The sequence below is a fragment of the Galendromus occidentalis genome, unplaced genomic scaffold (genome assembly GCF_000255335.2).
Source record: "Galendromus occidentalis unplaced genomic scaffold, Mocc_1.1 scf7180000077522, whole genome shotgun sequence".
NCBI lineage: Eukaryota > Metazoa > Arthropoda > Arachnida > Mesostigmata > Phytoseiidae > Galendromus > Galendromus occidentalis.
This window is the reverse complement of record NW_003805510.1, coordinates 364,103-391,110: the sequence shown is the minus strand read 5'-3', so window position 1 is coordinate 391,110 and position 27,008 is coordinate 364,103. Positions and strand designations below refer to the sequence as shown.

General features: G+C 50.7%; 3 protein-coding genes across 3 annotated transcripts; all 3 read left to right on the top strand.

The window, feature by feature from the left end:
* The first annotated feature begins 2,638 nt into the window (after nucleotides 1–2,638).
* Nucleotides 2,639–4,990, top strand: LOC100906280 (uncharacterized). Its single transcript, XM_003747443.1, has 5 exons — nucleotides 2,639–2,919; nucleotides 3,781–3,822; nucleotides 3,955–4,043; nucleotides 4,366–4,461; nucleotides 4,587–4,990. Exons 1-5 carry the CDS (start codon nucleotides 2,790–2,792, stop codon nucleotides 4,674–4,676), a joined length of 447 nt encoding a protein of 148 aa, XP_003747491.1. The 5' UTR covers nucleotides 2,639–2,789; the 3' UTR covers nucleotides 4,677–4,990.
* A 1,349-nt stretch (nucleotides 4,991–6,339) lies between these two features.
* Nucleotides 6,340–8,502, top strand: LOC114828440 (collagen alpha-1(XI) chain-like). Its single transcript, XM_029112623.1, has 7 exons — nucleotides 6,340–6,484; nucleotides 6,770–7,002; nucleotides 7,087–7,241; nucleotides 7,562–7,704; nucleotides 7,793–7,920; nucleotides 8,186–8,329; nucleotides 8,410–8,502. The coding sequence occupies exons 1-7, from the start codon at nucleotides 6,340–6,342 to the stop codon at nucleotides 8,500–8,502; spliced, it is 1,041 nt and encodes a 346-aa protein (XP_028968456.1).
* On the top strand, nucleotides 8,192–14,850 carry LOC100899091 (collagen alpha-1(V) chain). Its single transcript, XM_029112612.1, has 23 exons — nucleotides 8,192–8,329; nucleotides 8,427–8,525; nucleotides 8,638–8,866; nucleotides 8,964–9,067; nucleotides 9,144–9,281; nucleotides 9,427–9,579; nucleotides 9,705–9,848; nucleotides 9,947–10,630; nucleotides 10,716–10,859; nucleotides 10,991–11,098; nucleotides 11,604–11,765; nucleotides 11,851–11,958; nucleotides 12,040–12,525; nucleotides 12,619–12,780; nucleotides 12,856–13,025; nucleotides 13,102–13,201; nucleotides 13,304–13,429; nucleotides 13,517–13,664; nucleotides 13,835–13,960; nucleotides 14,039–14,150; nucleotides 14,231–14,309; nucleotides 14,406–14,556; nucleotides 14,642–14,850. Exons 2-23 carry the CDS (start codon nucleotides 8,508–8,510, stop codon nucleotides 14,848–14,850), a joined length of 3,861 nt encoding a protein of 1,286 aa, XP_028968445.1. The 5' UTR covers nucleotides 8,192–8,329; nucleotides 8,427–8,507.
* Nucleotides 14,851–27,008: the final 12,158 nt, after the last annotated feature.

Genomic DNA, 27,008 nt, shown 5'->3' with positions numbered 1-27,008 from the left:
ATCGATCGACTATGCACTAATGGAGCGGAGCTAAGTCCGGAGCCGCTGACACATCCAGCTTTTCTGTAAGATGGTACGTTCCTTTTTCGGGATGCGGAATTCTTAAGGCCTTGTACGCGTTGGCGGGAGCCCGCTACGCAGACCGAAGAGCAGCCTTCTCCAGAAACTTCGCCTGCTCATTCATATGCTTTCGGTACATCGAAGAAAAACTTATTGCGAGTGGGAAAAGAATTCTCGTGAACTCCGTGCATTCAGCAGGGTGAGGCCGATTCACCTCTGCGAGGGGATACGATAAGGGGGACGGTTCCCCAAGGTCGTCTGGACTTGCACGGGGCAATGGGCTGCTCTTTAATGTTTCCCGAGTGAATTGATGCCTCCAAACGGCTTCAACGGAAAATCGCTTCGAAGGGGAGAGTTTACGGGAGAGGATGCGTGAAAAGAACTCAAATTCATTACTGTCGAGCGCCGAGAGTCGAGACCGCTAAGGGTCGGAATATTTTCTTTCCTGGTGTCCGACAATTATCTGGATAGCTCATCGAGGAGCTGAGCCACACTGATAGACGATTGCTTAGCATGGGTCAATTTTCTTGTTCTTGTTTATTGGCTTAATCAAGTTCGTGAACGCGGAGTCAGGACAGGTCTTTTTTCACATCCTGCTCCCGCCGTGAGAGGCAAGGCCTTTCAGTCAAGCAGGAGGCTTAAACTTCAATGATTCAGGAATTCAATGATTCATTCGATCTTCAGAAGATTATCCTCATTACTCCTTCTTCCCTGAGACTCATCCAGAGGGTGAATCATCCACTCACTGGTCATTCTATCGGCTAGACTAGGCCGAGGATAGACATGGTAGTGCTGGAAAATCCTGTACGTTCCGATTGGAGCATAGTTTCAAAACAAAAGTGCGACAAGTACCCACAGCGTACTCCTCAAATCCCGAGCCGAAACCTCGATTTTTCCAACACTTCCTGGATCGATCCTTTCTAGTCCTGTATATCGATGGAAGCCAAGATGAGCTTTCATTCCATCAGACTGGATTCGAGGGAAAAGTAGGATCTCTGGCACTCCCGTCGGGCATTCTGATGCTGTCGGAGCCTTGATGCCTGCCGCCTTGCCCCCTCGGTACGCTGCTGGGTACTTATCGGCGCTGAGGAAGCTGCTCGAAGGCGCTACTCACATACGCTATCCCAATCGCCGACAATCTTCACACGATATTAAAAGAACTAAGATATACAGCAGGAACTCGGCTCGATCTGGAAGATCGCACAGAACGGTCCCTTATATCCGAGATCTATTATATTCGAACATGGGCTCCGAGAGGCCCGGAGTGAGTCGGAAGAGGGCCGCAAAAGCTCCTGCGACTACAACGACTATCAGAAGGGTTATGCATGAGTGATTTCGGCAATGATCCAATCTCTTGTCCGGCGAAGTTTCTGCCGCGCGAGGATAGGTCCGTTATAACCGAGTGTGTCGAGATGAGAGATCATATAAGCTCGGCTGGGACTGAGCAATCGGTACTTGATGACCGAGTGTCTTTTCTATACGGGTCTTTTATTGCGGGATTTCACGGTATTCTCCAACGAAGATGGTCCCAACTCGCATGACGATTGCGACATGCGACTCGGCATGTAAGACTTTGCCATATCAGTGAGGTGACCGGGAGCCGAACAGGTTATGGGGGGCGGGGGAACGCGTTGGATGGCCTCCAGAAAGCCGATAAGCTCTGAAACCCCCACATCGAAAACTTTTTCCAGATGGATTTCGCGATGCCTCTCGTAGCTCGGACCAGACATAGCGATGTGTACTATTCGGAGGATGGGAGATTGAAACGTTCTTCCGGGAGGAAATCGGTGCCCCACACGTGAGGAGGCTCCATACGACGGGTTTGATAATGAAATCCTAGAGAGCTTCGCACGGCATTCCTGGCGAAACAGGACAATACCAAGCTCCGTAGGGAAGACATCTTCCTACTTGGGTGGGATGAGCAGCCCTCGGGGACATGTCCGGCCTCGAGACATGCTTGTGTTCCCCCAAAGTCTGAAGACAAGACAAAGCTCCAGCCAACCCGGGGGGGAAGATACACGTAGCCTTCGCGTAAGTAGTCTGACACTGCCACTCGATCTAGTCAGTGTTTCTGGAAGAATTCTCTTCCTTATTGACTCATTCAATAATATTCTCGACCGTCATAATTGGGTTTCTCGAGTACTACTTTGAGTAAAGTTGGATCCTCGAGAGTCAATCGGAGGGTAAGCCACCGGAGAACTTCTGTCCAGAGGCGGCTCTGCGGAGTTTCGTCGTATCTGCGCTCGCGAAATTCGTTGTGTTTGTTTCTGCCTAGGCACTTGATACTTATTCTTATAACACTACCCCGGTTGTGCAAGATGAGCGGGCTCTGACCTTCCACTTGGTAGCTTCCCTCCGAAGCGACAGCCATTGCTGCTATTTCTTCGGTAAGCTCGCTGCCAGGTTGGCTGGGGTCTGTCTCGAGTGCTCACCTATCGGGACTCGAGTCTGTGACTCTGAGGCTGCTTCTAACCGCCGCCGTCGTCGACGCCGCTGCTGGTTTATTCAGACTGCACTCTCCCTCTATGGGCCCGAAGCACTCGACCTCTCGGTCGGCCTTGCCTCAGGCATCTTAGCCAGTCAGTGTCGCAGCTTTGCCGCTTCATCAGTAGAGCGCCGAGCGCTAGCTGCTAGTTCGTCCAGCTCTCTTAGGAATCTAATTAGAAACAAATTCGTCGGTTTATCGATCTGTTGCTCGTTAGATCTCCCTGACAAAAAACCTTCACATCATGGGTAAACGCCGTTCATCATTGGTGGCCGTTCATGCCGACAAGAACGCGCAGCAGGGATCTGTTCCCGCTTCGGGGATCTTCATACTGGTCGCTGTGCTTGCTGCGATCTCTGCGGTATGGATCAACGGTAAGTACAAGCCCAGTCTCTACAAATGCTCTCTTGTTCTCTGGAGCCACTACATCCCGAGATTAGCGGAATAGGCGCATCTTCTGAGGGGACGTCGGAGAACTCTAATTGATCCGATCTATGCCGAAAGGGTGCGATGCGGTCATCAATCGCGTGCCGCTGGAAGAGCGGCAGGAGACTTCGGAGCGGGCCACATTCCGGAGCGTTGTACATATGTATCTACTGCTAAGCCTTCACGTGCGGGAGAATCTTGCTTTGATTACTTCCTGACCTTGACCGAAGGGTTTGAGAACTTCTCCGACACCGGCTTCGATTTCGACGTTCGTGGGAAGATCGAAAGCATTTCTCGACACTTAGAGCATGACACTTGACACCTATGGCTCTGCGGTGCGGTATTCACCCGCGGTCGTCCGTGCTGTGGGCAGCTGTACAGAGGGTTCCGTGATGCTCCGTCAGGGAGGTCCGTCCGAGGTGGCATTTCCATCGCGGACTCATGTTCATGCCTGGAGATAACAGAAAACCTAAATTGATGAGAATTGCCGTTGTTTAATAAGGCCAGATCTCACAATGGAGTTTTGCACCGCTGCTCACCGGAGTCGTCTAGAAATAGATCGAGGTCTCTGGTTGAGCTGCAGCACCAGGTGAAATACCCTAAACGTTTTCCCTGCATGTTTCGGAGCGCTTCGAATCTAAATGAGCGTCCAGTTCAATGAGATGTCGACTATGACCGAAACTGTATAATGGACCCTCGATGCAGACGCGGAATTATCGAGCCTACGAATGAATCGTCGGAGAGCTTCCCGTAGCAATTGAAGTGTCCGAGATATGCTCAAAGACCTCACGGTGTTCCTTGGCTTGCAGAATTCATGATTGATGAATCAGAAATCGGAGAGACCACCGTCTGTAAGTATAAATAGTGTATCTCTCGTGGATTATCCGTAGGTCTATCCGAATCTGGGGTGGATTTGCCGCGCTGCTCTGCCGGAGCGCGGACCCTCGACAATGCATGAAAATATGTGTCTTTACCTATTGCAGACAGAACGGGGGGTGCTGGACGATCTGGCAGCTCTCGCAAGATCCATTACGCCGTTCCCGCCGTGAGTTCGCTGAAAGACTGTGAGAAAGTAAGTGGCTGGCACCTGTGAAATGACAGAGATCTCTGGCATCATGAAAAATTTCAACTCCGCAAACGAGACAAAGACTCGCCGTGTCACATTGCTCGCTCTCGCGGACCAGCAGCGTAGCCTTCGTTCAGAGCGCGCCGTTCTGGTACCGAGTCAATCAGCGCCGTGAAGCGCTCATTATGCTCAGCAAATCTCAGACTGCGAGGGAGCGTCGCGTCGGTCGAAAGAACCACATCTGAGAGTTGAATTTGATGTTCCCGCCGACGGCGTCGCTGTCTCTCCGACCCTGACTTATGCTGTCCCTCGAATTTCGATCTCACAGATCCTGTCGGAAGCTCTGAAAGACTACGTGGAAAAGCAAGCAGCCGTAGCAGCCATCGACGATGACGATGATGAAGATGAGAAGCCCAGGAAGAAGGTACGTGTGCAAGAATAACCCGATATGCCCCAACCCGATGTATAACCCTGATTCTTCTCTTCACTATTGATCATGTACCGCATATCTTCTCATTCAGTCCAACGCCTCTTCCCAAATCATTTCAGGCTTCCAAGAAGTCTAAGAAGGATGATGATTCCGCCGAGGAAGTGAAAGCACCGAAGAAAGATAGCGGCAAGAAGAAATCGAAAAAATGAAGAGCTTCTCAACGAATTGAGTTGATCGTTCTCCCGTGAAACTCTCTTAATAGGTGACCGGAATATGAGTGTCGCATTCATTTTGAATATGACCCCATGATCCGGAATAAATATCCATCTTCTCAGCTGTCTCTGTGGAAGCTGAGGAGAGCTTCCACATTCTTCAGTTCCCATATCGGAGACCAATGATAGAAATATGAAGTGCACGAAAAGATTGCTTTGCGGGAAAACGGTCGGAGATACGTCTTTTTCTACACCCGTGCTGAATGAGAGAATCAATTTGGATGTAAAGTTTATATTAAAACGACGAAGAACCTCTCACTGTATTTTCTGTTAGATCTGAGTAGAAAACTAACACCTGTCTTGGAACTTGTGCCTGCTACAGAGTTCTCGATGGTCTCCCGATAGTTTTCCATATTATCACCATGGCGTAGATCCCACTCCAAGCATTGCCCACGCACGTTCATACTCGGTCCGTGACAGACGACTCTCAGCTATTCACAGTCACTGGCTCGATTCAGAGCCCGAGGAAGTTTCGGCGACATCAGCTCGAGGGCTGAATCTTGCAGGGCTCGTGAGCCGCGCCGTGCTTTGAGGGTGCATACCTATCTTCTCCACGCGAGCTCAAAGCTTTGGCAGCGGACGTCAGCTTCAAATGATTATCAGATTGAGCTCTCTCGCTCCGATGGTTGATGCGGAATTATGTCCTAACTTTTCCCGAACCTCTTCGGTATTCCGCGGCACAGACAACAACCTGCTCGTGATGATGGCGAGGCGTGTTTTGACGGGACCGTAGCTGGAGAAGATATCTCCGGACTACCCGGAAATCGTCAGCACGGGCGGCTCGAAAAAAAAGCTGACGCATGAAATGCTGTTGTACTGTGTACTATCTGACGATATGTTGTGTTTCCTCAGAATCAATTTGTATCCCGTGTTGTGTGCACTGTTTGACAGGAATTGGACAGTGCTATAAAAGTATGGATGATGTAGATCTATCTGATGTAGATCCGCACACGCTGCACGATTCCGCGAGTCTCTTGACTGATCTTGCGTGAACCAGATCTGAAAAAAGAGAGCTCAAGACGATTGGAGAGGATGCGCGTTGCGAGGTTGTCCGCTCCGACGAAAACCATAATGACATCCAGATTTCCACTGGAGGCAAGGCAAAGAAACGCTCCTCTGAGAGTGCGGCGGGAATCGGACAGCCGCGGGTGGCGGATAGTTTAAGATCCCTGAGATGAGCAGTAGCTGAGTACAATGCCCGAATGTCCGCACGACGGCACCGGGAGGCATGTCCGCATACGGGAGATTGGGGACTGGATCCTCGTATGCACAGACGACGTCATTGGAATCTCGACTGAGCCTGATCCTACGGCTCCGATCGAGGAGACTCGGGATGCTCTGTGATGAATTTACGGTTGTAGCGGAGGAAACACCAATGGAAAGACATGCACCCTCTGCGGAAAACGCCGCTTTCGCCCACGGATGTCTCACGATTCCTCCCACCGGTAATGGTTCCCCTCTCTTTGTATGTGTGGCTACGACAAGAACTGGGAAGATTTACTTGTTCCGTGAGAGTCAAAGTGTCGTGTGAGATTGCTGTGTTACGTTCATCCGGCGGATTGGGGAAGCGCTAGAGAGGTCCGTCCTCGGGCTTCTCGAGATGCTCGACTCCAAACGCCGGACCTTCGGGCTCCGAGGCTGGCTTCTGCGAGCATCTCGGCCTCCGTTCTTCCTTTGTACCGTTCTCTCTGTTTTTCTCACTCAAGTCAAACCCCTCGAGGCTCAACTCACAGCGATACCTGAAGGTACGAAAAACGCGAGCCACTCGCAACCCGCCTGAGCTCACGGTCATGATGTCGTCCCCCTCATTCGGACGATCGGAATGAGGGGCTCGATGGAGCGCGTGGATAATAAATTGTAGTTGGGGTCCTGCGAGTTCAGCTCCATCAAAATGATTGCATCGTTCATCGTGTGCTCGAATCATCTGATTCCGAACTTCCACCGTGCAATGGAATTATTCGAGGTTCCGAAACCTCATCTGGGACCGGACGGTAATCTTCGCTCCCCTAAATCCGCGGAATGCCTTTCAGGAACCATAGACCTCTTAGATATTGTGGACCTGTACCAGCCTCGAGCGGGGGTGTCGGTCTGTTCCGGTATCTGTGAAGCTCGCCCCGCTTTTATCGAAAATGGGACCGCTATGTATGTGGGGCCCGATACGGCCTACACAATAACGAGTGCCCAATTGATCGGTCCCGCGCAGAATTGGCCCCTGATGCTACTGAACGATTTTTCCATTTTGATGACGCTCAGACCCGAAAAAGTGAGTTAGCGCCAGATTCGACGGATGAGATCGCGATCTCGACGGATAGAGCACGTAAGGTCACCGAGTTGCATTCCGCTCCAGGGCGCTTCCGGAGTTCTCTTCAGCATCTTCGATGATGGGCTCGACCAGAGGGTTTCGTTCAGTATTTCGGATTACTCTGCCAGTTTCGTCGCAAGAGGTCCGAACAATTCCACTTCTGTTGCTCGTTTCGACAATTGCGTTCTCAACGACGGCAGGTAAGGCAGGCGCTGTGAGTCATCAGCGAAAATGCCCAAGTTCGTTTACCGGCGTACCTAGGAAAGTTCCTCCGAGGAAATGAGGCGCCCCGCCCCCTTCCCGCAAACACCGGCACGGGTCGCGTTCAGGAACGTACTCAGTTCTGGTTAGGAGAGGCGATTCGATAGGATACCGCCATCCCCCGAGAATGGGGCTACCTCGGTCCTTGAATCTTCGAAGAGATTTTTCCTGAACGCGACGGGTCTTTATTCTTCGTCTGATGGACGTCGCTCTACACTCCTCTGAGTGCGCTCCTGTAAAAAACTGTGTGGGATTCCAGCTGGCATCGGGTCGCTCTCAGCGTAAAAGGGGATAGCGTCGTTCTGATTCGGGATTGTGACGAGCAATTCACGTCGCCTTTGCTCCGGCCACGAAAAGCAGAGCCCATCAACGCCTTAATCACCGTCGCCCGGGGTGCCAACGGTGAGCGTCGCCCGAAATCGGGATCAGTATCCCACCATTGACGCATTGTCTCACTGAACTCGATTCCATTTGTTTTTCGACTCCTTAGAGTTGCAGAACTCGTATAAGGGTGACATTCAGCAATTGGTTTTCTCGCCGACGCCCGAGGCGGCGTATGAGATGTGCTCCCTCTTCATGCCGAGTTGCAGACTGCCAATACCTCCGCTGTATCCACGCGTAAGTTGCTAGACGCTTTGTTTCTCCGTCGGGGCGGTTTCAAGCGCTAATTGCATCGACTGCTCTTCTCCCTCCTAGGAGTCAAGTCCTCCGTCAACGACTCCCCCATCCACATGGAATACGACGGAGTCGACCACGACAGAGAGAAGTCGCCAAGCACCCGGCAGCTTCGCCTACTACCAGGTCCCTGCTCGTGGAAACCCCAACTTCGATAGAATCCGATTCTGTCGCTAATCAAGTGGAATTTACCGAGTCTCCCCTGCAGGTCCAGGGTCCGCAAGGTCCCCAAGGATTCCAGGGTCTTCAAGGTCCCGCGGGGCCTAAGGGAGAGAAAGGAGATCCTGGGAAAGACGGTATCCCTGGAACCGAGGGCATAACCGGTCCTCCCGGTCACATCTTCGTCATACCAGTAAGTCGTATCTTCTCTCGTGGATCACCTTCCGCGCTGACCAGATGCAATGCCATTATTTTTTGTTTTTTGCTGAGCAGCCGTTCCACCTCTGCAGTATCAGCGAACAGGTCTTGGACAAGTCAAAGGACCAGATACGAACATCAAGGGCCCCGACAACACGGACTACTTGAGACAGATGCTGAGTCAACACATGGTACTCTGATGTGCTGATGAAACCTTTACCGCATATTGGAGATATGAGAAATATCTCGGTAATCTTGAGCGTTATTCCTAAAGCTCGAAATATTCGCAACCTTGTGAAACAGGCAGCGATGAAAGGCACCTCGGGAGCTCGGGGGCTCACAGGCCTACCAGGTCCTGTCGGTCCACCTGGACCTCCCGGAGACAAGGGAGACATCGGAGAAACCGGCGTCGAAGGCGCTCGGGGACCTCGAGGGCATCCCGGCAGCCCCGGAAAAATGGGTCGGCGGGGTCAGAGCGGCAAAGAAGGCAAAAGAGGTCCCACGGGCCCGATGGGCCAGAAAGGAGAGCAAGGTTAGATCCAGGGGAAGCTCGATCGAGAAAATGTAAATCAGCCGGTGCAGAACGCGACTCGAACTCTCGAGAGTCACTCACCGGAGCAATTTTAAAGGACATCCCGGTCATCCCGGTTTACCGGGCGATAAAGGAGATCGGGGATACCAAGGGAATCCAGGTGAAGCCGGTCTCATGGGATCTGACGGCCCGAAGGGCGAGGTGAGAATCGTCGTATGGGAGAATGGAAAATTCCGGCTCTGAGAGCCTTAAAGTCGAAATGGATCTGATATTCCAGCCAGGACCCTCCGGATCACCGGGTCTCACGGGTGAGATGGGACAGCGAGGCTTCCCCGGTCAGCGAGGTCATTCAGGTCCCCCAGGACCCCCCGGAATCCCTGGTTCCGAAGGACCTATGGGATCAAAAGGCAATGAGGTAGGTTCCTGAGAAGCTCCACTTTCCGCGAGGATGAGTGGTGAAAGCTACCGAAATTTCGAGCCCCGTCGACAGTATGGTAACTCGTGATACTACAGAGATTCGATTGAAATTACTCCTCGGGGGAATTCATCCCTATCTTCAGGGTCCTCCTGGTGCTCCCGGTCAACCCGGTCACGTAGGACAGTCGGGCCCGATGGGACCCCAAGGCTCGCCCGGGATCCCGGGTCCGATCGGATCCCCAGGACCGCGAGGGAAACCCGGACTTCCGGGGTTGCCAGGGGCTGAAGGTTTGCCGGTTAGTCGGTTCTGCCAGTGACCGTTTCGTCGCTCACCGTCAGATTCGAACGCGGATTCGCGCTCGATTTCAATGGTGGTGGAAGATCGTCATGATGTTGTTGTGAGTCGGTTTTCTCGCTCTAGGGTTCAAGCGGGAGTCCGGGCTCACCGGGTATCAAGGGAGACGTGGGCTTCATCGGTCCCCAGGGACCGGTGGGCTTCCCAGGGCAAAGAGGCTACAAGGGCGACCAAGGAGTTCGTGGACCGTCTGGAGTCAAGGGAGACAAGGTTACTAGATCTGCAAGCAATATTAGGGGTAGCTGCCACGATCCAGAGAGTGGGTAGTCTTGATGGACCGAAAAATCTCATGAGATTCCTTATTGCAGGGAATCATCGGGCCTGAAGGTCAAAAGGGCGACGTCGGTCCGAAAGGAGATACCGGTCCGCAAGGTCTCGATGGTGCTCAAGGTGCCGAAGGACTCGAGGGGCCGAAGGGTTTCGATGGCGTCCGGGGAGAACGAGGAGCTCCCGGTCTTCTAGGCGAAAAAGGGAAGCAGGGTGTACCCGGTTTCCCGGGGTATCCGGGAGCTAATGGCCCTAAGGGGGAGAAAGGTTTCCAAGGACCTCCAGGCCCGAAAGGTTTCAAAGGCGATCGCGGATTGCAAGGGGTCCCGGGTGAGAGGGGTCCGATGGGGCCGAGGGGCAATCGCGGTCTGCGAGGCCGTCCGGGGAAAACTGGTCACACCGGAGAAAAGGGAAGTGTCGGAGAACCGGGAAGTCCGGGCCAGCCCGGTGAAAGGGGGGAACAAGGTCCTGAAGGGCCGAGAGGCTTCAACGGCGTGCCAGGGACACCAGGGAATCCGGGCAAAGATGGTCATGTCGGACCGTCTGGAGAGCGCGGGTCGGCCGGAGAGCCTGGCGTCGCTGGTCCGATCGGTCCGCCAGGTCCGGTTGGCCTGCCAGGACCGAACGGCGAGATTGGTAAAACGGGCGAGATTGGACCCCCCGGACCGGTCGGCGTTCCTGGTGAGACTGGTCCTCCTGGAGAAACTGGGAAAGACGGCCCAGCGGTGAGTTTTGAATCTGCGCTCCTCGTCACTGAACTTCAATGAGCTATCATGTTCTATTGCTAATCGGGACGACTCGATTCTCCAGGGAGTCGTCGGTCATCCCGGCGAGCCGGGAGTCATGGGGCCCCCTGGGCTGGCGGGTCCGCCAGGCGAGACCGGGGCTCCTGGGCCGCGGGGTCATCCCGGAGGCAAAGGCGAAATCGGATTGACGGGAGCTGTTGGGCCTCAGGTCAGAGTTCGACGCCCGCTGATAATAATCGTCGATAATCTCTCTGTTGCGAGGGATAGCTCGCGGAGGGTTCCCATGAGAAGCACCACTTTTGGGAAATAAAATATTCTTCATCTCGTTCCGAGAAACAGGGAGAGAAGGGAGCGTTGGGGGCTCCCGGTGAACCAGGACCTCCCGGAGAGCGAGGTCGCCAAGGCGTCATAGGTCCGCAAGGGACACCCGGGCCGAAAGGAGACAAGGTAAGGATGCGTCTGCTCCCTTTCTGCGTATGAAGCGACATTGAGGAGCGCCCGAATGCCTCCGGTACGCTTATCAGATTTGGGTAAGGCCCGGTATCGTCGGTCATCTCCCGCGGGTTCCATCGAGCCGTGCGATCAAGAATTCGGAAGATCCTCATGTCAAAAAAGCGTAGGATCGGGAAGCGGCATCGAGAAAATTAGCCATCAATTCTTGAGCTTCAACGCTGCTCGTTTCGGCGTATCACTCTTCTGGGGATTCCTACAGATTCCGCCTGTCACGGATTTCGCTGTGCCTGAGAGCCGGAGTCTGATATCTATTAGTAATAGATATCAGGCTCCGGCTCTCATAAATAAATAATAGGCAATAGACTCTCACCTATTGAACACCTGGGGGGATTCCGCCTGTCACGGATCTCGCTGTGCCTGAGATATTACTAATAGATATCAGACTCCGGCTCTCATAAATAAATAATAGGCAATAGACTCTCACCTATTGAACACCTAGGGGGATATCGGAGTTCCCGGATCTGCTGGGCGCGACGGACTTCCTGGATCCAGGGGCTTACCGGGCTCACCGGGACCGAGTGGAGGACCGGGAGAAGATGGCGATAAAGGAGATGTCGGTGCCGCTGGCCAGAAGGGCTCGAAAGGAAGCAAGGGCGACTCGGTGAGTTTGGCAGGCAATTCAGAACTATGACTCACCTCTGGAATGTATCTCTCTCGTTGGAGTATCCAACCAACTTCTCCCGTAGGGTCCCACTGGGCCGATAGGTCCCATCGGACTACGCGGCGAGCCAGGCACACCGGGAGCTATTGGGGAACCTGGTCCAACGGGAAGTCATGGAGCCCGGGGAGTGAAAGTAAGGAAAATCAGACGCTCCCGAAATTGATCATTCTTAGAACTGGCAGGAGATCGTGACGAGAAAAACTCTGAATTTCAGGGTGAAGAAGGACCGATCGGTCCCCCCGGTCCGTCGGGTGCTCCGGGGAAGCAGGGTATCCCTGGCTTGACCGGCGAGAAAGGCATCAAAGGTGACGACGGAAAACTAGGACCGCCTGGGTCCGCTGGTCAGCCTGGCGAACCTGGACTTGCTGGTCCGAAGGGTAATGATGGTATCGCAGGTCCTACGGGACCGAGTGGCTTACGCGGTCAGAAAGGCGAGGACGGCAAACCGGGAGCAGCAGGCACGGCCGGAAAAGACGGTCCCATCGGTCCGGTAGGGCCGCCGGGTCCGAAAGGAGAGGAAGGAAAAGCCGGTATTCCTGGACCTTCTGGACCCCGGGGACCTCCAGGGATAGAAGGACCTAAAGGGAACCCGGGAGCACCCGGCTTCCCGGGCGTCGCCGGCGAAGCTGGGAAACCGGGGGCTAAAGGGGAGCCAGGAGCAAACGGTGTGAACGGAGCGCCTGGGGATATCGGCCCTCCGGTGAGTACTGTATCGAAATAACGGAGCTGATTCTCTCGAGTCGATTCTGGTATTTGAATATCCGAGACCTTCCCCTCTTTTCTCCCTCTGAAGGGCCCACAAGGAGAACCTGGAAAAATGGGTGATACTGGTTCCCCCGGGAAACCTGGGGCCGTAGGACCGGCAGGTGCTCAGGGAGACACCGGTCTGCCTGGGATCAAGGGGGACAAAGGCGAAGTCGGCCCGAAGGGTCCCCACGGTCCTCTAGGACCACCGGTGAGTAACTGAACATCCCTGTATCTGATTCCGCCGAGCAGAGCTGGATCGACATGAATGGATTCTGAATTCAAGGGAGCCATGGGTCCCACGGGTTCGCCGGGGCTACCAGGGGAGGCAGGCGTGGCTGGAGACGTAGGCGCGCCGGGCAAAGCTGGCCCCGCAGGCAGTCCTGGAGCTGTGGGCGCCCCTGGGGAGAGGGGAGAGAAAGGGGAAAGAGGGAAGCGAGGCTGGAAGGGAGACAGGTTCGTTCCTCATTCAGTTTTCCTGGCCGGACCTATTTCCCATTGGAGCCCGAGATTGACTCCAATTTACTCGCAGAGGAATACCCGGCAAGAGCGGACGCAAAGGAGATTTTGGAGAAAAAGGAGAGAAAGGCGATACAGGCCCGGCAGGTCCCGTCGGTCAGACGGGGAAACCTGTAAGTGGAGTGCTCACCTGACCATTCCGTATTTTAATTCCTTATGGATGCCATTAATCGCGCTGCTGAAGGAATGAGAGTCTTTGACACCTTGACTTCCAGGGCATCCAAGGATTCGAAGGACAGAAGGGAGCAGATGGACCCCCCGGGTCGCCGGGACTCGAGGGCCCAGTCGGGCCTAAAGGCAGCGACGGGGCAACTGGGCCGAAAGGAGAAACAGGACCCATGGTATGACGATGCATCCGGCGGGTACTTCAAGATTTCTACCACATACATTTCCCTTATTCCCGTCCTCATACATTTTGAAACTCACAGGGAGCACCCGGTCCGCCCGGACCACCCGGTGAAGGTCCGAAGCTGCCGCTAGAGACCTTCTTCCGGGAATCCACCGTGAAAGGACCTCGATCTCGGCGTGAAGTCAATGATATGGAGAAAACAATGGAGGACGAAAAGACCCTGAGCGGTGAGTCCCAATCTCCCAGTCCCAGTCTCGAGCTAAGGCAGGCTCAGAGTGTTGTTCCGTGACTCCTCGGTCAGTCGGGAAGGAGGAACACCCAATCCAACTCGCTGCCCCTCACCATCATGACACTGACAGCCGTTAATCTCGCCGCCATTCACTTCCATTCTCATCAGGTATCTATGCCCAGATCTACGTAATCCGCAAAGAGATTGATTATCTTAAGAGGCCGATCGGATCCCGGCTGAATCCGGCGAGATCTTGCAAAAATCTCTACATGGCTCACAAAGAACTGCCCAACGGTTAGTTTTTGTCGTCGATGTTTTCATCTTCCTATCATTCGCCGAACATCGAAGTCAATCGGATTTTAATGATTCAAGGTCGGTATTGGATCGATCCCAACGGAGGAACTCCGGATGACGCCGTGAACGTATTCTGTGATCTGGAATCTAGCGGCGAGACCTGCATTGATGCCGATGAAACAACGATGAGGTTTGTTATTCGATCATGCATGCTTGGGAAAAAATTCGGAGTCGAAGACGCCCTCATTCCCGCCCGATTCTCTATTCCAGAGCTGCGTTGCAGACTTGGGGCACCAAGGACGTCAAAAGCGAGAAGCTTTCATTCAGCCAATTGGAAGGCGGTTTCAAGGTTAGTCTGGACTCCCATGATGAGATTTGTTGGTCGGGAACCGCTCGCCCGCGGCGCTCCTCGATATCACGGCGGTCTCGTTTTCATGATTTGCAGATGACGTATTCCTCGATCGATCCGGTCCAACTGCGCCTCCTGAGACTTCTGAGCCGAAGCGCACGACAAGGCTTCACCTATGCTTGCGAAAACTCTGTGGCATGGTTTTCGGAACAGACTGGAGACTATTCCCTCGCATTGCAATTTGTCGGTCGGTGGTTTTCCGTGATTTGATCTCCCCCACTCTAATTGAGAATGAGGTGAAACGACGGGCAATCATTGAAAACATGTTTCAGCTGCGAACGGTGACCACTTCGATCCCACGCACCATAGACCGATCGTGATGGAAGATCAGTGTCGTAACTCTCCTCGTCTCGGAAGGACTGTTTTCGAATTCAAAACGAATAAAGTAGAGCAGCTCCCGCTCGTGGACTTCATGCCCCGAGATTTCAGCGGATCGGGGAAGAAATTCGGATTCAAAGTCGGCCCGGTATGCTTCAACTGATTCCGCGGAAGCGTACCGCGGTACGGAATCCTGTGAACTCGACCGACCCGATGTCGTAGCATCTCGCAGCTTCCCTCGGGATGATCATGTGATTTCGATTGACTTGCGGCTTGCGATGGTCGCGGCGTAAGCCATCGCGACAACGAACTGTTCAAGTTTGTCGCAGATCCTGTATATATTGTACTTCAATTGTAGCAATCAGTGCGATTCGGTAGCTATGGGGACGGAATGATGAGGGTTATCGGACAGTCGCGACAATGCTCGTAGGGATTCGTACGAGCCCCAGGAAGGTGATACCTGCCTAAATAAAGTTGAATGGAATGAGGAGTCGGGACTCATTTATCGAATGAACGACGGTCATCCTCGTCCGACCGCGCCAAGGGATTGCCCCCAGAGCAGCCTATTGACCTTCACGGCTCATTTTATCCCAGAGGAGGGATGATTTGTTTCTCCTTAATCATTTCGGATTTAACATTAAACTGAATAGATTGCGGTCTACGGAGGGAATCCTGGGTACCAGACTAGAGTGAGGAACACCTCGTCTCACGATTCGGCGAAATGGACTCAAGTTGAACAATGAGGACAGTTTCGTTTCTAAATGCGTTGGTAACATTTTTTATTTATCTCCAAATCATTTTGTCAACCTCCATGTTTTTCCGGTGGTCGATCTTTGTATTTCCTTTCATCGCACGTCATGTTCACAGATGAGCGTTATGTTGTGTTGACTCAGATCATGACAAGAGAGGATACAATCTTGTATGTGGGCTACTTTTGCTTTCATGTCTCATCGTCAGATTTTCCTTTTTAATTTCCCGTGATGGGTATGCCTACGAGGAGTTTTGCATTCACCTTCGAAAGGGTCAGAAGCATAGCTTTCGAAAAAATCAAGGGAGAAAGCGACAGCGCTTCTTGGTTCGCTTGTTTGGAGGTAAGCGATTCATATAAAGTTTATATATTATGTATGTATATATATGTTCATATATTGAGATTTGTGTGAGGGAGGGACTAGTGCGAGAGGCGAAATTAGCGTATGATCTCAATCTTTCAGAATAAAGACCTTATAGTAGCAGGAGACTTGTTCATGCTTATTCTACCGGAACGCCGTCGATTCTGCTATGGAATACAGTAGTTTATCGACGAAGGTGTTGCCGTTTATAAAAAATTAAATCAGAGATTCTCTTGTTTTCCCAACTTTCATTTCACACATTCTGTCGCTTATACCTTATCGTAGCTCGGTAGTGAATATCTAATTGTATCGTAGCTTCTCAGTACTATATTCACCATTTACACCATTATGTGGTGCGCTCTGAAAACTCGCTCGTTACGATTGTTTTTCTTGTTTCCTCTGCAGGCGATGCTTGTCGTACGAGTAAAAGAGTTCGTGCCTGTAAAAGTCACGCACCTCGTCACAAGCTCGTTCTTTTGGGCATGAAGTCCAGGTCTATTTCGAACTTTGTATCTCTTCGGATCAGCAAGAGGCCGCACGGATTCCAGGGACCTGATGCGTACATGCTCTATGGCCTTGATCGAGTAGTTCTGTACAGTTAGTTCTTTGCCTTGATCGAGCCCTCTGTCAGGAAGTTTGGGGAGTCTCCGGCTTGGAGTCTCCGCCCCTGTCGGGGAGGGATCTCGCATTCCTCAAGAAAACTGCTGAAAACTCCTCATGGGCCAACAAGTAGTACGGGTCAGCTCCCGCTGCGGATTTTCCGTTGCTTTCTCTTTCGCTGTGACGGCTCGGGAGATTCCTTCCCTGCCATTTCTAAACTTGACATTTTTCTCGCTGCTTCCCTTCATGCTTAGTCTCGTTTTCTTCTCCAGCTCCGCAAAAAGTACTTTGAGTTTGTTCCAGGCGACTGATCGACTCAAATCAGTCGCGAGGCTTTAATTCGTAACGGACCTATAGGCGCCATTCGCCGAGGTCTACGAACTCGAAACCACAGTACGATTGGGCGCCGATTATGCTGGTCAATGTTGTGGAGTCCTTGCGAGAGGAGCTCCCTCCCAGAACCACTCGATCAATGGTACCGAAAGATTGAGGGTACTCAATAGATTCGGAGTAGTTCTGAGCACGGTCCTCAGTCCTCATGAAGACTGACGTTGCTTGCTTGCTTGCTTGCTTCGTTGAATGGATGAATGCAAGCATGGGGTACTTGTTTATTTCTCTTTGGTTGTTGTCTTTTGATGTTTGTTCGGCGGATGAGTAGAGCATCTCTCTTTTCAAGGTTGTTATGTTATAAATTATCAGATCCTTCGAGATCGGATACCTCCTCACTAATGAATAGATACGTGGCGATGCCAGAGCAGATTCCAACAATTGGATGGTTGAGTATCCCGCAAAGAGCTGTGGCTAGATCGGCAGAACGCTCCTGCCAACTATTCACCACAGCACTCATACTTCGTACTCGAGCGGGTGGGCGAAGAGCATCTTCACTTTTATTCTCACGTGTACTTTGGGAGTATTTGTATGTGTGTTCTCGGTCTACTCTCGTACGCCTTTTCTGGCCTCCCGAAAATTTATTCGTCTCGTCTCAAAGAGAGCTTTCTACTCCAATTTGAACACATACAGACACATATTCAGCTCGAGCTCCGAGATCATCCTCAAAGCTTGAGCCGTTTTGGTGGTTTTCCGCAACTCTACCGATTCCGACTATGAAGCTGAGCTTCATGAACTCATTGGAGTAGAGATGCGGGGATAAATTGCTTTCAACTCAATATAAAAAACTATAAAAATAAAATATCTGTTCTCTTCCCAACTGGACATTCAGACGCGATTTTGATCAGCGTCTCGACAATCGAATTCAGTTGTCCTATTGAGAGCGGGGTTGATGTGAACTTTTTTTCGTAGATACGCGTAACAATTTGGTGCTCAATGCGTATATTGGCCTTCTCTCTTCAAGTGTCGCGTCGAATTCTCGACTGCTTTCACATTTAGAATTTTTATCTCAATTTGATAGAATTTTCGATCGAGTCCGCATCACAGAAGACACAAGCACCCGGAGCCGGATCATCCTCAAGATGCGAAGGGACGTCGGAGTCCCCGCTATCTTGGTGGATATCGACTCAGAGGCTGTTCTGCGTTGATCGGAAAAGCCCGGATCGAAACGTTGTGATATGCCGTTTCAGAGTGATTTTCACAATCCGCGTGGCTCTGTAACAATCAATCCATTTGGAAAAGTTTCCGACGGAGCAGTTAGGCCCGAATTCATTCCCAGCTAATTCGATCGAAGGTAAACGATGCGACGTCTCGGGAATGAAGCTAGGGCGTCGCGAATTTCCGGAGTCAAGGCGAACCAGATCTACGGATGGGTCGTCGCTTGACTCAGAGGATGAGTTCGTCCTCGAAAGAGATCATTTCCCGGGACGAACTTCGTTCGGAATCTTTTTTCGGAGTACTTTGTGCACCGGGTCAGCTCGAAGAGCATCTGTTCCGAATTGAGGCAAGCTGAGCTGAAGCTTCCGTAAGAGTTTACAGCGGGTCAATGCGGAGGATGTCAGGGTTTCGGGTAAGTCTCGGTGATCCTGATTCGGATTGTGCATCGTTCAGAGATGGGACGAGCTAAGTGTTCGAAGCGATATCAGCAACACTATCATTTCAGAGAGCATCCTCCCTCATCGATTCTCATAGTCACACTGTGTGAGTTTGAATGAGCTCGAGAATGGTTGAAATTACTTTCAATTTCTTTCTCCGGATTTTTTTCAGCGTTCCCAGACACGGGTAGGTTCCAAATGAGGTCTCCAGATCTCAATTTTTGTACCCTGTATAGAGAACAAGGATCCTCAAAGGCAAGTCTCATCTCTCCCGAACGATATCAATTGCATTTCGGCACCCCTGACCGCAGAAGAGAACTCATCCCCTCAAGAATCGCATCAGTCACATCTGTCCGCCTCTCTTTAAGAGTACTCTCAGGGAGCTCGAAGACCGCTATGGTAGAGCTGGTGGTGGCGCTCTTGGCATCAGCAACAATGGCCCCATGGTTTCCCCAAAATTTCTCTTGATCTCACATCCGAACTCACGAGTTCACATGCAATCAGATTTCCCCGAGCACTTTGATCTCTCGTTTCGGGGCGCATGGACCATTGAAGTCGGGTGTTACTTTCCCATAACAATCGTCGGACGTTAGAATTCGACGAATTCTGAATTGATTCCATTCCCGCTCCGATCCAAAAAGTGCTTTCGGATTCGCTTAATACCCGATTAGGTACATCATTTCAGAATCTCGATTTCAATTTCGAAAATGCAGGGAGGGCGGTGCAAGCGCTGCCCTGGTCGGAGCAGGCTTGGACATTAGACCCTAGACAGCACTTTCGCCGTTTCGGAAACTTGAATCAGATTGACTATTAATCAGATCCCTCTGTCAGATGGTAAAGATACTCAAACAGCAAGTTTTCTTTTCCGGCACTGGGATTTTTCTGCCGTTCCCGTTGGAATAAACTTTTCATTCCAGAGCCTGGCCTCTTCGAGCTCGATGCTCCATCGAAGATAAGCTCAACATCACATCCGAGCTCGAGCCCTGCTGGGAATTGCAATTTCCGAACGGGAATCGAAAAGGCCATACTTGTGATCGTTCACAATGAAAATGGATCTTATCGTTTCCTTCGTCCTCTCGTTTTTCAGGCTTTGGTCGCCAGTCGCTTCTTCTGTGTGATGGTGTTGAATCGTATCATCAATTTTGCCAGCTTTGATGATATGGGTACAGACATTCTCCAGGTTTGAATGTTAGGTTTTGAGTTGATCTTGGGACTCTTGTTCTAATAATTCGTCGCTCGTGGAAGTTGAATTTCCACATTGAGCTCTGTTGCTGATTCTGGGAGAATCATTGGTGGTTTTGCGTGTTTCTTTTCTTGATGGATCCGTGAACTATTCTTTACGATCGATATTCAGGTGTTTTCATAGCCAGTTTCACATTAGTAGGAGATTTTCTACCTTGAGACAAGCTCAGAAAGAGGAACGTTCAACCGTTATTACCACTCTGTCGCGGCCACGGTCTGGTATTCACGTTCCTCATGCCTTTCGATACAGATCTAGTTTTTGGCTCGATGTTTGGAAATTCAGCCGAGCTTACTGTCGAAATATGAAACGCCTCGACAGAACTCAGGTCGCAGGCGCTCCTACCCCGGAGCGTGCAATAGATCATACCGTTTGATGCGTACGAACCTACGCGTTCCTGCATCAATGCATGCTCGGAGGTCGTCTTTTGCTTTCATGTATCATCATGTCATACATTTCGAGTTCTCAAACAGGTCTCCAGAGGAGGCCGATACTCTCATAGGTTGAACGGAATGCTTCGCCGGGAGCGAAAAGCATCCTGCTTCGATATTCGATATGATCGTCGTCGTCTTTTCGTCGTTAAAGTCGTAATTCGTCATCTTTTCTCTCATTATTCTTCTCCAGAATCGATTCTGCAGGTAAGGTGGATTAATTTGGAAGGAGCATCATCATCGTAGTCGCGATTCACATGGTCGCCGTATCCTGCTTGAATGATCGAAGGAATCGATGTGAGAGTTCGATCCTCTCGACTTACGGATAAGTTCTCGGCCTGATTGACTGACGATGATGATCGGACGCGTTCGAGCGTGAAGATTGAGAAACCTCGGCCTGTCAGTAATCGATTCGAAGTGATTCCGCGTGATCTTCAGAGAAGTACCGTATGGTAAGGATTCGTAGATTGCTCGCAATCCCATGCGTGTATAGCTTTGGATGGGAGCAGCGGAACTTTGAATGTCCCTTTCGAAGACCTTGTCCTTGTCGATAGTTCAGATTGATCTCTAATTGCTCCAAGCAAGGTTTACCGTCATCGGCAGTACTCGACATCTTGAACAGTCGCTACTCGTCCTCATCACCTTAACATGATATTCTTCCCAGCTCTCCTCGTCTTTCGGTCTCATCTCGTATCTTAAGCATAATGAAGCACGCCAAAGTAGTAATCAGGTGTTTGGTGAAAACATCCACACTCAACAACCATTCCGTTCGTCACTCAGATCATTCAAATTCTGATGTTCGTGAAGATATTGAAGACCAGGCGACACCCCTGGCCGGATTTAGGGTCAGTGAATGTTCTTCTTGTAAACAAGATCACCCAAAAAAACTTTGATACAGATTCGCTGGAGCGCATCTCACTTTGGATCGCGTGAACAGAGGAAAATATTGCGTTCTAAGCTCAGGCTGCCCACACCGAGGCATGGCCTGAATTAGTCGTTTGTGACTCAACTAAGGGGTTTTTAATACAATTGTGCTTATCTTTGTTGTTCGATAATCATCATGGAATGATTATTCGTCGAATCGTATCCCTAGGACTTGAATGATCGATTCGGAACCCCCACAGAGGGTTTAAAACAGGTTATATCGAAGTGTTCGGGGGCTAAAAATCGAAACTCAGCTCTCCGTATCATACGTTGCTTGTCCGATTAGGATCGATCAAGCTTTGATCTAGCGAGTCTAATAAACTGCGAGTCTGCTCTGGAAATTGGATTCACTCAATAATTCCAATTAAAAGCTGTGGAGAATCTTTCGTACGTGGCGGCGCTCATCACTTGGGTGCCTCGAGATCTGAGCCGGGGCTCCCCTGCTGGGGATGAGGTTTGCTTTCAGATTACGAATTTTCGCTCTTGCTTGGCTTGCTTATCTGCTAGTAATTTCAGTTTCGAAGTTGTCAAAGGTAATTAATTCGTTACTTTACGTCTTCCTCACCGCGTCCATGATCTCAACTTGCGCCCGCACGAACGACCAAACGACGACCGAGATCTGCGCTAAACCGCAGGGCCTTGTTCCAATTCGGATGACTTCGCGGAGAATCTTCGAAAGATTGATATGCCTCACCGAGACTTGATATTCTGGTCGGGATCATATCGGGAATTTCGACAATTTCGGAACCTCCGATCGTCGTTCTCGCGGTTACGGTGGTGGTCATGCAAGGAGGGACGGCGGCGTCATCATCATCATCTCGATTAATGAATCTAATTAGGCGAGAGTTTAGAGCACGACGGGTTCAGTGCTGATTCAGAACCGAACTGCGGGTATTAGAAGGTTGCTGGCCCCGGCCCCAGCCGGTCGAGGTCGGGGTCATTCGGCGGCGCATGCGGCGGCGTTCTTTACTTGCGAGCGGCAGCTTTAGGACTTTTTTTAGGTTCAGGCCTCGAACTTCAGCTACATCGGGAATACCGCTTCGGTCCGATGGCCCTGCTGTTAGAACCCGGTAGAGGTAGCTGTTTTCGGGTTTGGTTTTGCTTGCGTTGGTTTTTTGTTCTCGCTGCCGATGTGGAAGGATGAAGCTGTCGCAGCTCTACGGCTGTTTTTTCGCGGGCGCATCATACGATCGCTCTCCGGAACTCTGTGTAAAGGTTCCTCGTAGCAGGCTTTCGGGCTGTATGTCTCTTTCTGCGCTGTGTCCATATTATTGTTTGCTTCTTCTTTGATCGATCGATCAAGTGATTGATCGTACGATCGATTGGCGTCAATCGACCGATGAAGAATATGGACAAGTCCGGAAGCAATCATTCACTCAAATCCCTCGATTCCCTGCTGGAATAAGGTGGGAATTGATCCGGATAGAAGCGTCCAGTTCTGATCAAGCGAGTTAAGCGAACTCGGTTCGCTTGCTGGCAGGCTCTGGTCAACTAAAGTTACGATGAGTTTTTCGTAATCTATCTTTCTGTGAATTCACGGTGCGGTGAGAGCGTAACTCGTCTCGGTCTAGGATGAAGCGCAATCAGCGATTTCACTGATCCTGTTGTTGGAGTGAATCCTGCCGAGAAGCGTCAGCGTCATGAATTATTATTCAACCGCCGCGACCGATACATCGCTCAAACATCCTCGATGTCTGAGAGAGGTATCGGCGTGTCGTTGTGATCAATCTCCGAGCGAAGTTGATGACAACAAGTTGTCCTCATGGAAGTAGACGGACGGCGAGATGTCAACGCAATCATTGTCCTTCCATGAGGACGAATCATCGTTCATGTTCTGTTACTTTTTCGAATCATTACTTTAGTCGATGTTGTAGTAGATCTTTCTGAAGCGCGCTTCAAGTATCATCATCACCGCTAACAGCAAAAAATGGATGGTTGTTCGCTCGATGTAGTCATGATTGCTGTTGACGATGTTGTAGATAAAAGTGCTCAGTTTTGGGATGTTTTCAGTGATGGTAGTCGAGTGGGTAGGATCGAAGAAATACTATTCCGATGATGTCAGGTTTCCTGTATGTGTTGCCTGATCTTGGTGACAACCTGCTATCTTCCCCGAACTATGGGCTTCTCAATAATTGTTCTTGGATTATCTAAATGACGGCAAGAATCGCTCCAGATCCGTCGTCATGCCGAAAATGTATCAAACTTGGCGTGTCGTTGTTTCACCGTATTTTTTTCTCGGATCTTGTTTCTTGTTCTTAGAAATGTTTTCTTTGCGTGTCTTGCATCCTGTGTCCACAAGATAAAGGTCTTACAGTCTTACAGTACGTATGGTATACGACGAGTGAATTCTTCTTGGCCTCTAGACTCTCAATTCTTCCAATCGTCGCTGTGTTCCTCTGATTCTCATCTCTCGCGTACTTCTCTGCGCGGATGGTCTGCGGAGCTTTCTGTGAAGATGGTCTGCGTAGTTTACTTTCAACCACATCTTGCACAATTACCGCCTTACTTCGTCTGCTCGAACAAGTGTGTCCGGGGTCAATACAAGGGGAGGGATTGGTCTACTGTTTGGATACCGTTCCGAGTTGTATTTTTGTCGTAAAATCTGGGAGCGTACTAGTCATTAGGGTTGCTTGTCATTGGAAATCGGTAATTTCATTCGGTTCCCTCAGGAAGAGGTCGGTTTTGAAGGGTGACTACATGCAGAATATTTGTAGGTTTCGATCAGAGATAGTTCGTCGAACAGTATAAGGTGGTGGATCAAGTTATAGATGACGGTGTGTGCGTTCTTAAGACATCCAGTCGAAAGTTTGTGGTACAGTCGCAGTTTAGATAGGTTCCGTGGATTATCCGATTCCGGACAAGAATAGTGAGTAGACGGAATCCGACGCTCTGATTCGGTCTTGACAAGACACAGTCGTCTTCGATGTTGTCTGCTTTCTTGTCAATGTGAAGCGTTGTTGTCACTGCTGCTGCTTTCATGGTCGTTTCTTCGGTTGTTGTTGTCCTTGCTCTTGGTCATAGTGCTCGAACTGCTGCTGCTGTTCCTCTCCAATGTTTTCCTCTCTGTGTCGTAGTTCTCCGTTGTTTCCTCATGATTTTTGTTTTCCCTAGATGTTTCGGGCCCGAAAAATTCACAACCATTGAACTAAGAAGATCTCTTTTAAGCTGAATCATCTCTGTCTTTTTCGTCTCCTGTGTTCTTATCTTTGTTGTTGTTGTCGTCGTTATTGTCGCTGTGAAAATATAAGGTTTGTCCGGATGTTGATTGAATATTCTGTTGTTTTTTCCTGTCGACTTCGATCTGCGTATAGCGAATGAATCCGATCGAACCGGGTTTTGATGTCGACCGTCCTTTGGGTCGAATTAGGCTCTTGTTTCCGATCCACTTGTATTTCGGATTTCCTCGAGATAGACAGAGGGATCGTCCAGAGTAGATAAGACTCGGGATGATCGAGATACTGTGGAAAGAGCGTCGTAGAATGTATTTGAAATTTTGAGCGGCTGTTTCGCGCCAGTATCGAGCTGGCTTCTTTTTCGTAGCAAGCAGTGCTTGGCAAGCTGCATCGTTTTCACATTGATCAGCGGTGAGTGACGATGATCGGCTAGCAGAGTGTATTCCACATCTTTGACCGGTCGTTGTGATCATTTTTCCGTGGTTGCGTCGCGTTGAAGGATCTTCCCGCTTAACATTGTCGAGGCGGTGGCAGTATGTGTTGGTGATCTTCTCCGACGTGAATTGGTTTTTCTCATGATGTGTACCGATCCGTGCACTTGACGCGATGTGAATTGAAGGCTCTTAATAGACTGGTGTCACCCATGAGATCATTGTCTCAGATCGTTGAAATTGAATGAAAGGTCGAAGGGATTCCAGTGGCTCGGGCTTTCAACGGCGGCGAGTCTCTCTTCAAATAGAACGATTTACTTTACTTCAATTGGCAAACTAGGAATTGGAGATGGCGGTGAGTATGACAACGGTGTTTTGGCAGCCTTCGTCACGGGGGTGCAGAAAGAATGATTGGAGAATCCTGCTCTTAATCGAAGGGTGGGTTCAAGGGAGCACGTTGTCGCAGAGGATTATTAGCCCACACGACCGACTCAGGGATCGGTGTAAGTGACCTGGCTCGTGCAGCGGCGCGCTGTCCAGCGTCGGAGGCAGACGTCTCCGCCGGCTGCTTCCCTCTGAGTCGGATCATAAGGACAGTGGCATTCAGCAAGCAGTAGAAACATTCTGAGGACGGGGAACGGGAGAAACCCTGGATGGTAAGCGCTTAATATTGACTCTGAAAGATCATTCGACCATTCTCCGAGACCAATGGCCTTCGAAGGAGACTAGCGGTGGTCTCAAAGATTCGCTTGTCCTTCTGACTACGTCAAGGATCAGCACAGGAGAACTGTAGGCGATTGGGACAGGTGGAAATTATTGTGTCAGTCGATTCGCAAAAAGTTGCAGTCGGCAATATCAAGGAGCGCTTCGTGGTGGCGGTCAAATCGAGAGCTGCTTATTCAAGAAAGAATCAAACTTCGCGCGTCGATTGCGCCTTCCGAAGAAATGGGGTCAAAAACGAAGCGAAAGAAATGGTTTCCTTGAGTCATATATGGTAAGCGCGCAGAGTGAGGAGTGGAGACTGCCCTGCAGCTTGGGAGAAATTGACTCTTCCATTCAAGGAGCGAGGCTCGAGAGTGACCTCAAAATGTGACGTATGAGCCGGAAGTTCATCGGCTTTCTAGAAGTCCACAGGTTAGGAGGACTTCGGCGTGTCGCCAAGTCTATTGGTTGATTCTTCTTCGATTGATATCGTTCCCGGGAACGTCTCCATAAGCATAAGTTCATGGAGATTGGTGCGCCCCCAGTTATGACTTGAGAGCTGTTAGATGGAGTTCCATTTTGCAAATCCGCTGGCTTGTCTGAGGTCGATGGCTAATGGAGTTTGACATACAACACTCCCTCCTTAGCTCGCCCCTGCTTGCAGTGCGATCAAAGACGGAAGCAGGCGTGCTGCGAAATCCATGGGAGAGGCGATATTCACAAATTTGAGATTGGTCACTTTGTTTTTTGATCAAGAAACGCGCTCCACGGTTCCTCCGAGGATCGTTGCACGATCTATAGCATAGCGTGTCAATGAATCGGGGCCAGTGCGGCTTTTCCTGATTTTCTTGTTCGTGATCACATGGATCTCGGGAGTATGTATCTCCTCTTATGACAGAATTGAGTCGTATTTGAACGACTTTGTTGGAATGGTGGCGGCTGTAGTCCTTTCTGTAGTTTGCTTCAGTGGTCAGCATTGGTGTGACACCCTGCGCGAGTCCAAAATCCAGCTTCTAATAATTCTCAACCCTGAATTTCCTCGGGCTCTGTCGAAGCCGAGCACGGTCCGTCGTCTGATTCGTCCTCGAGTTTTACCGAGGAATTTGCCTCGCTATCCGATCCCATGTATACTTTCCGCAGAAGGGAATTTTAGCTATCGAGAGAGCTTTTCGTGAGGCACATGAGCCAGAGATCAGGTGATCCCTTCAGCGACCACGCCGCGCCTATTGAGAGGCGCAGTCATCGGGGAAGAACACCTGTCTGGACAATCTTTGCTCCTCATACGAAATTCATCGGGAATAATTATCGCAACATCGGATAATCGTCGAACGGACAGTCAGACGGGCAGGCGAGTTTAGGTTCGCATGGGTCCCTTCTGAAGTAAGGAGACGTGTGGATTCGCCGACACAAGCTGCTGTTCGGGGCTTGTTGATGTTCTCGCAACGAGGTGGTTGACTGCTGCGGACGTCACCGGTAAGATGGCGTATCCGTAGGTTAGATGTATTTGATCGGGTGTGTTGATCATTCTTTCACAAATTGTTGGACTCTTGGCTCTTGGACGGGTGTGGAGTCATAAGCTGTGGCGAATTAGCGAGAAAATGTACTCCTGCCGATATCCTCGCTCGATGGCTGTGTAACAGATTGATCGTCCGTGGATGGAAAAGGCGATTTCGTTCGCTGTTCTTGCATTCGCCTTGTGAAAGAGATGAAGCGTAGAGACGGCTTGATT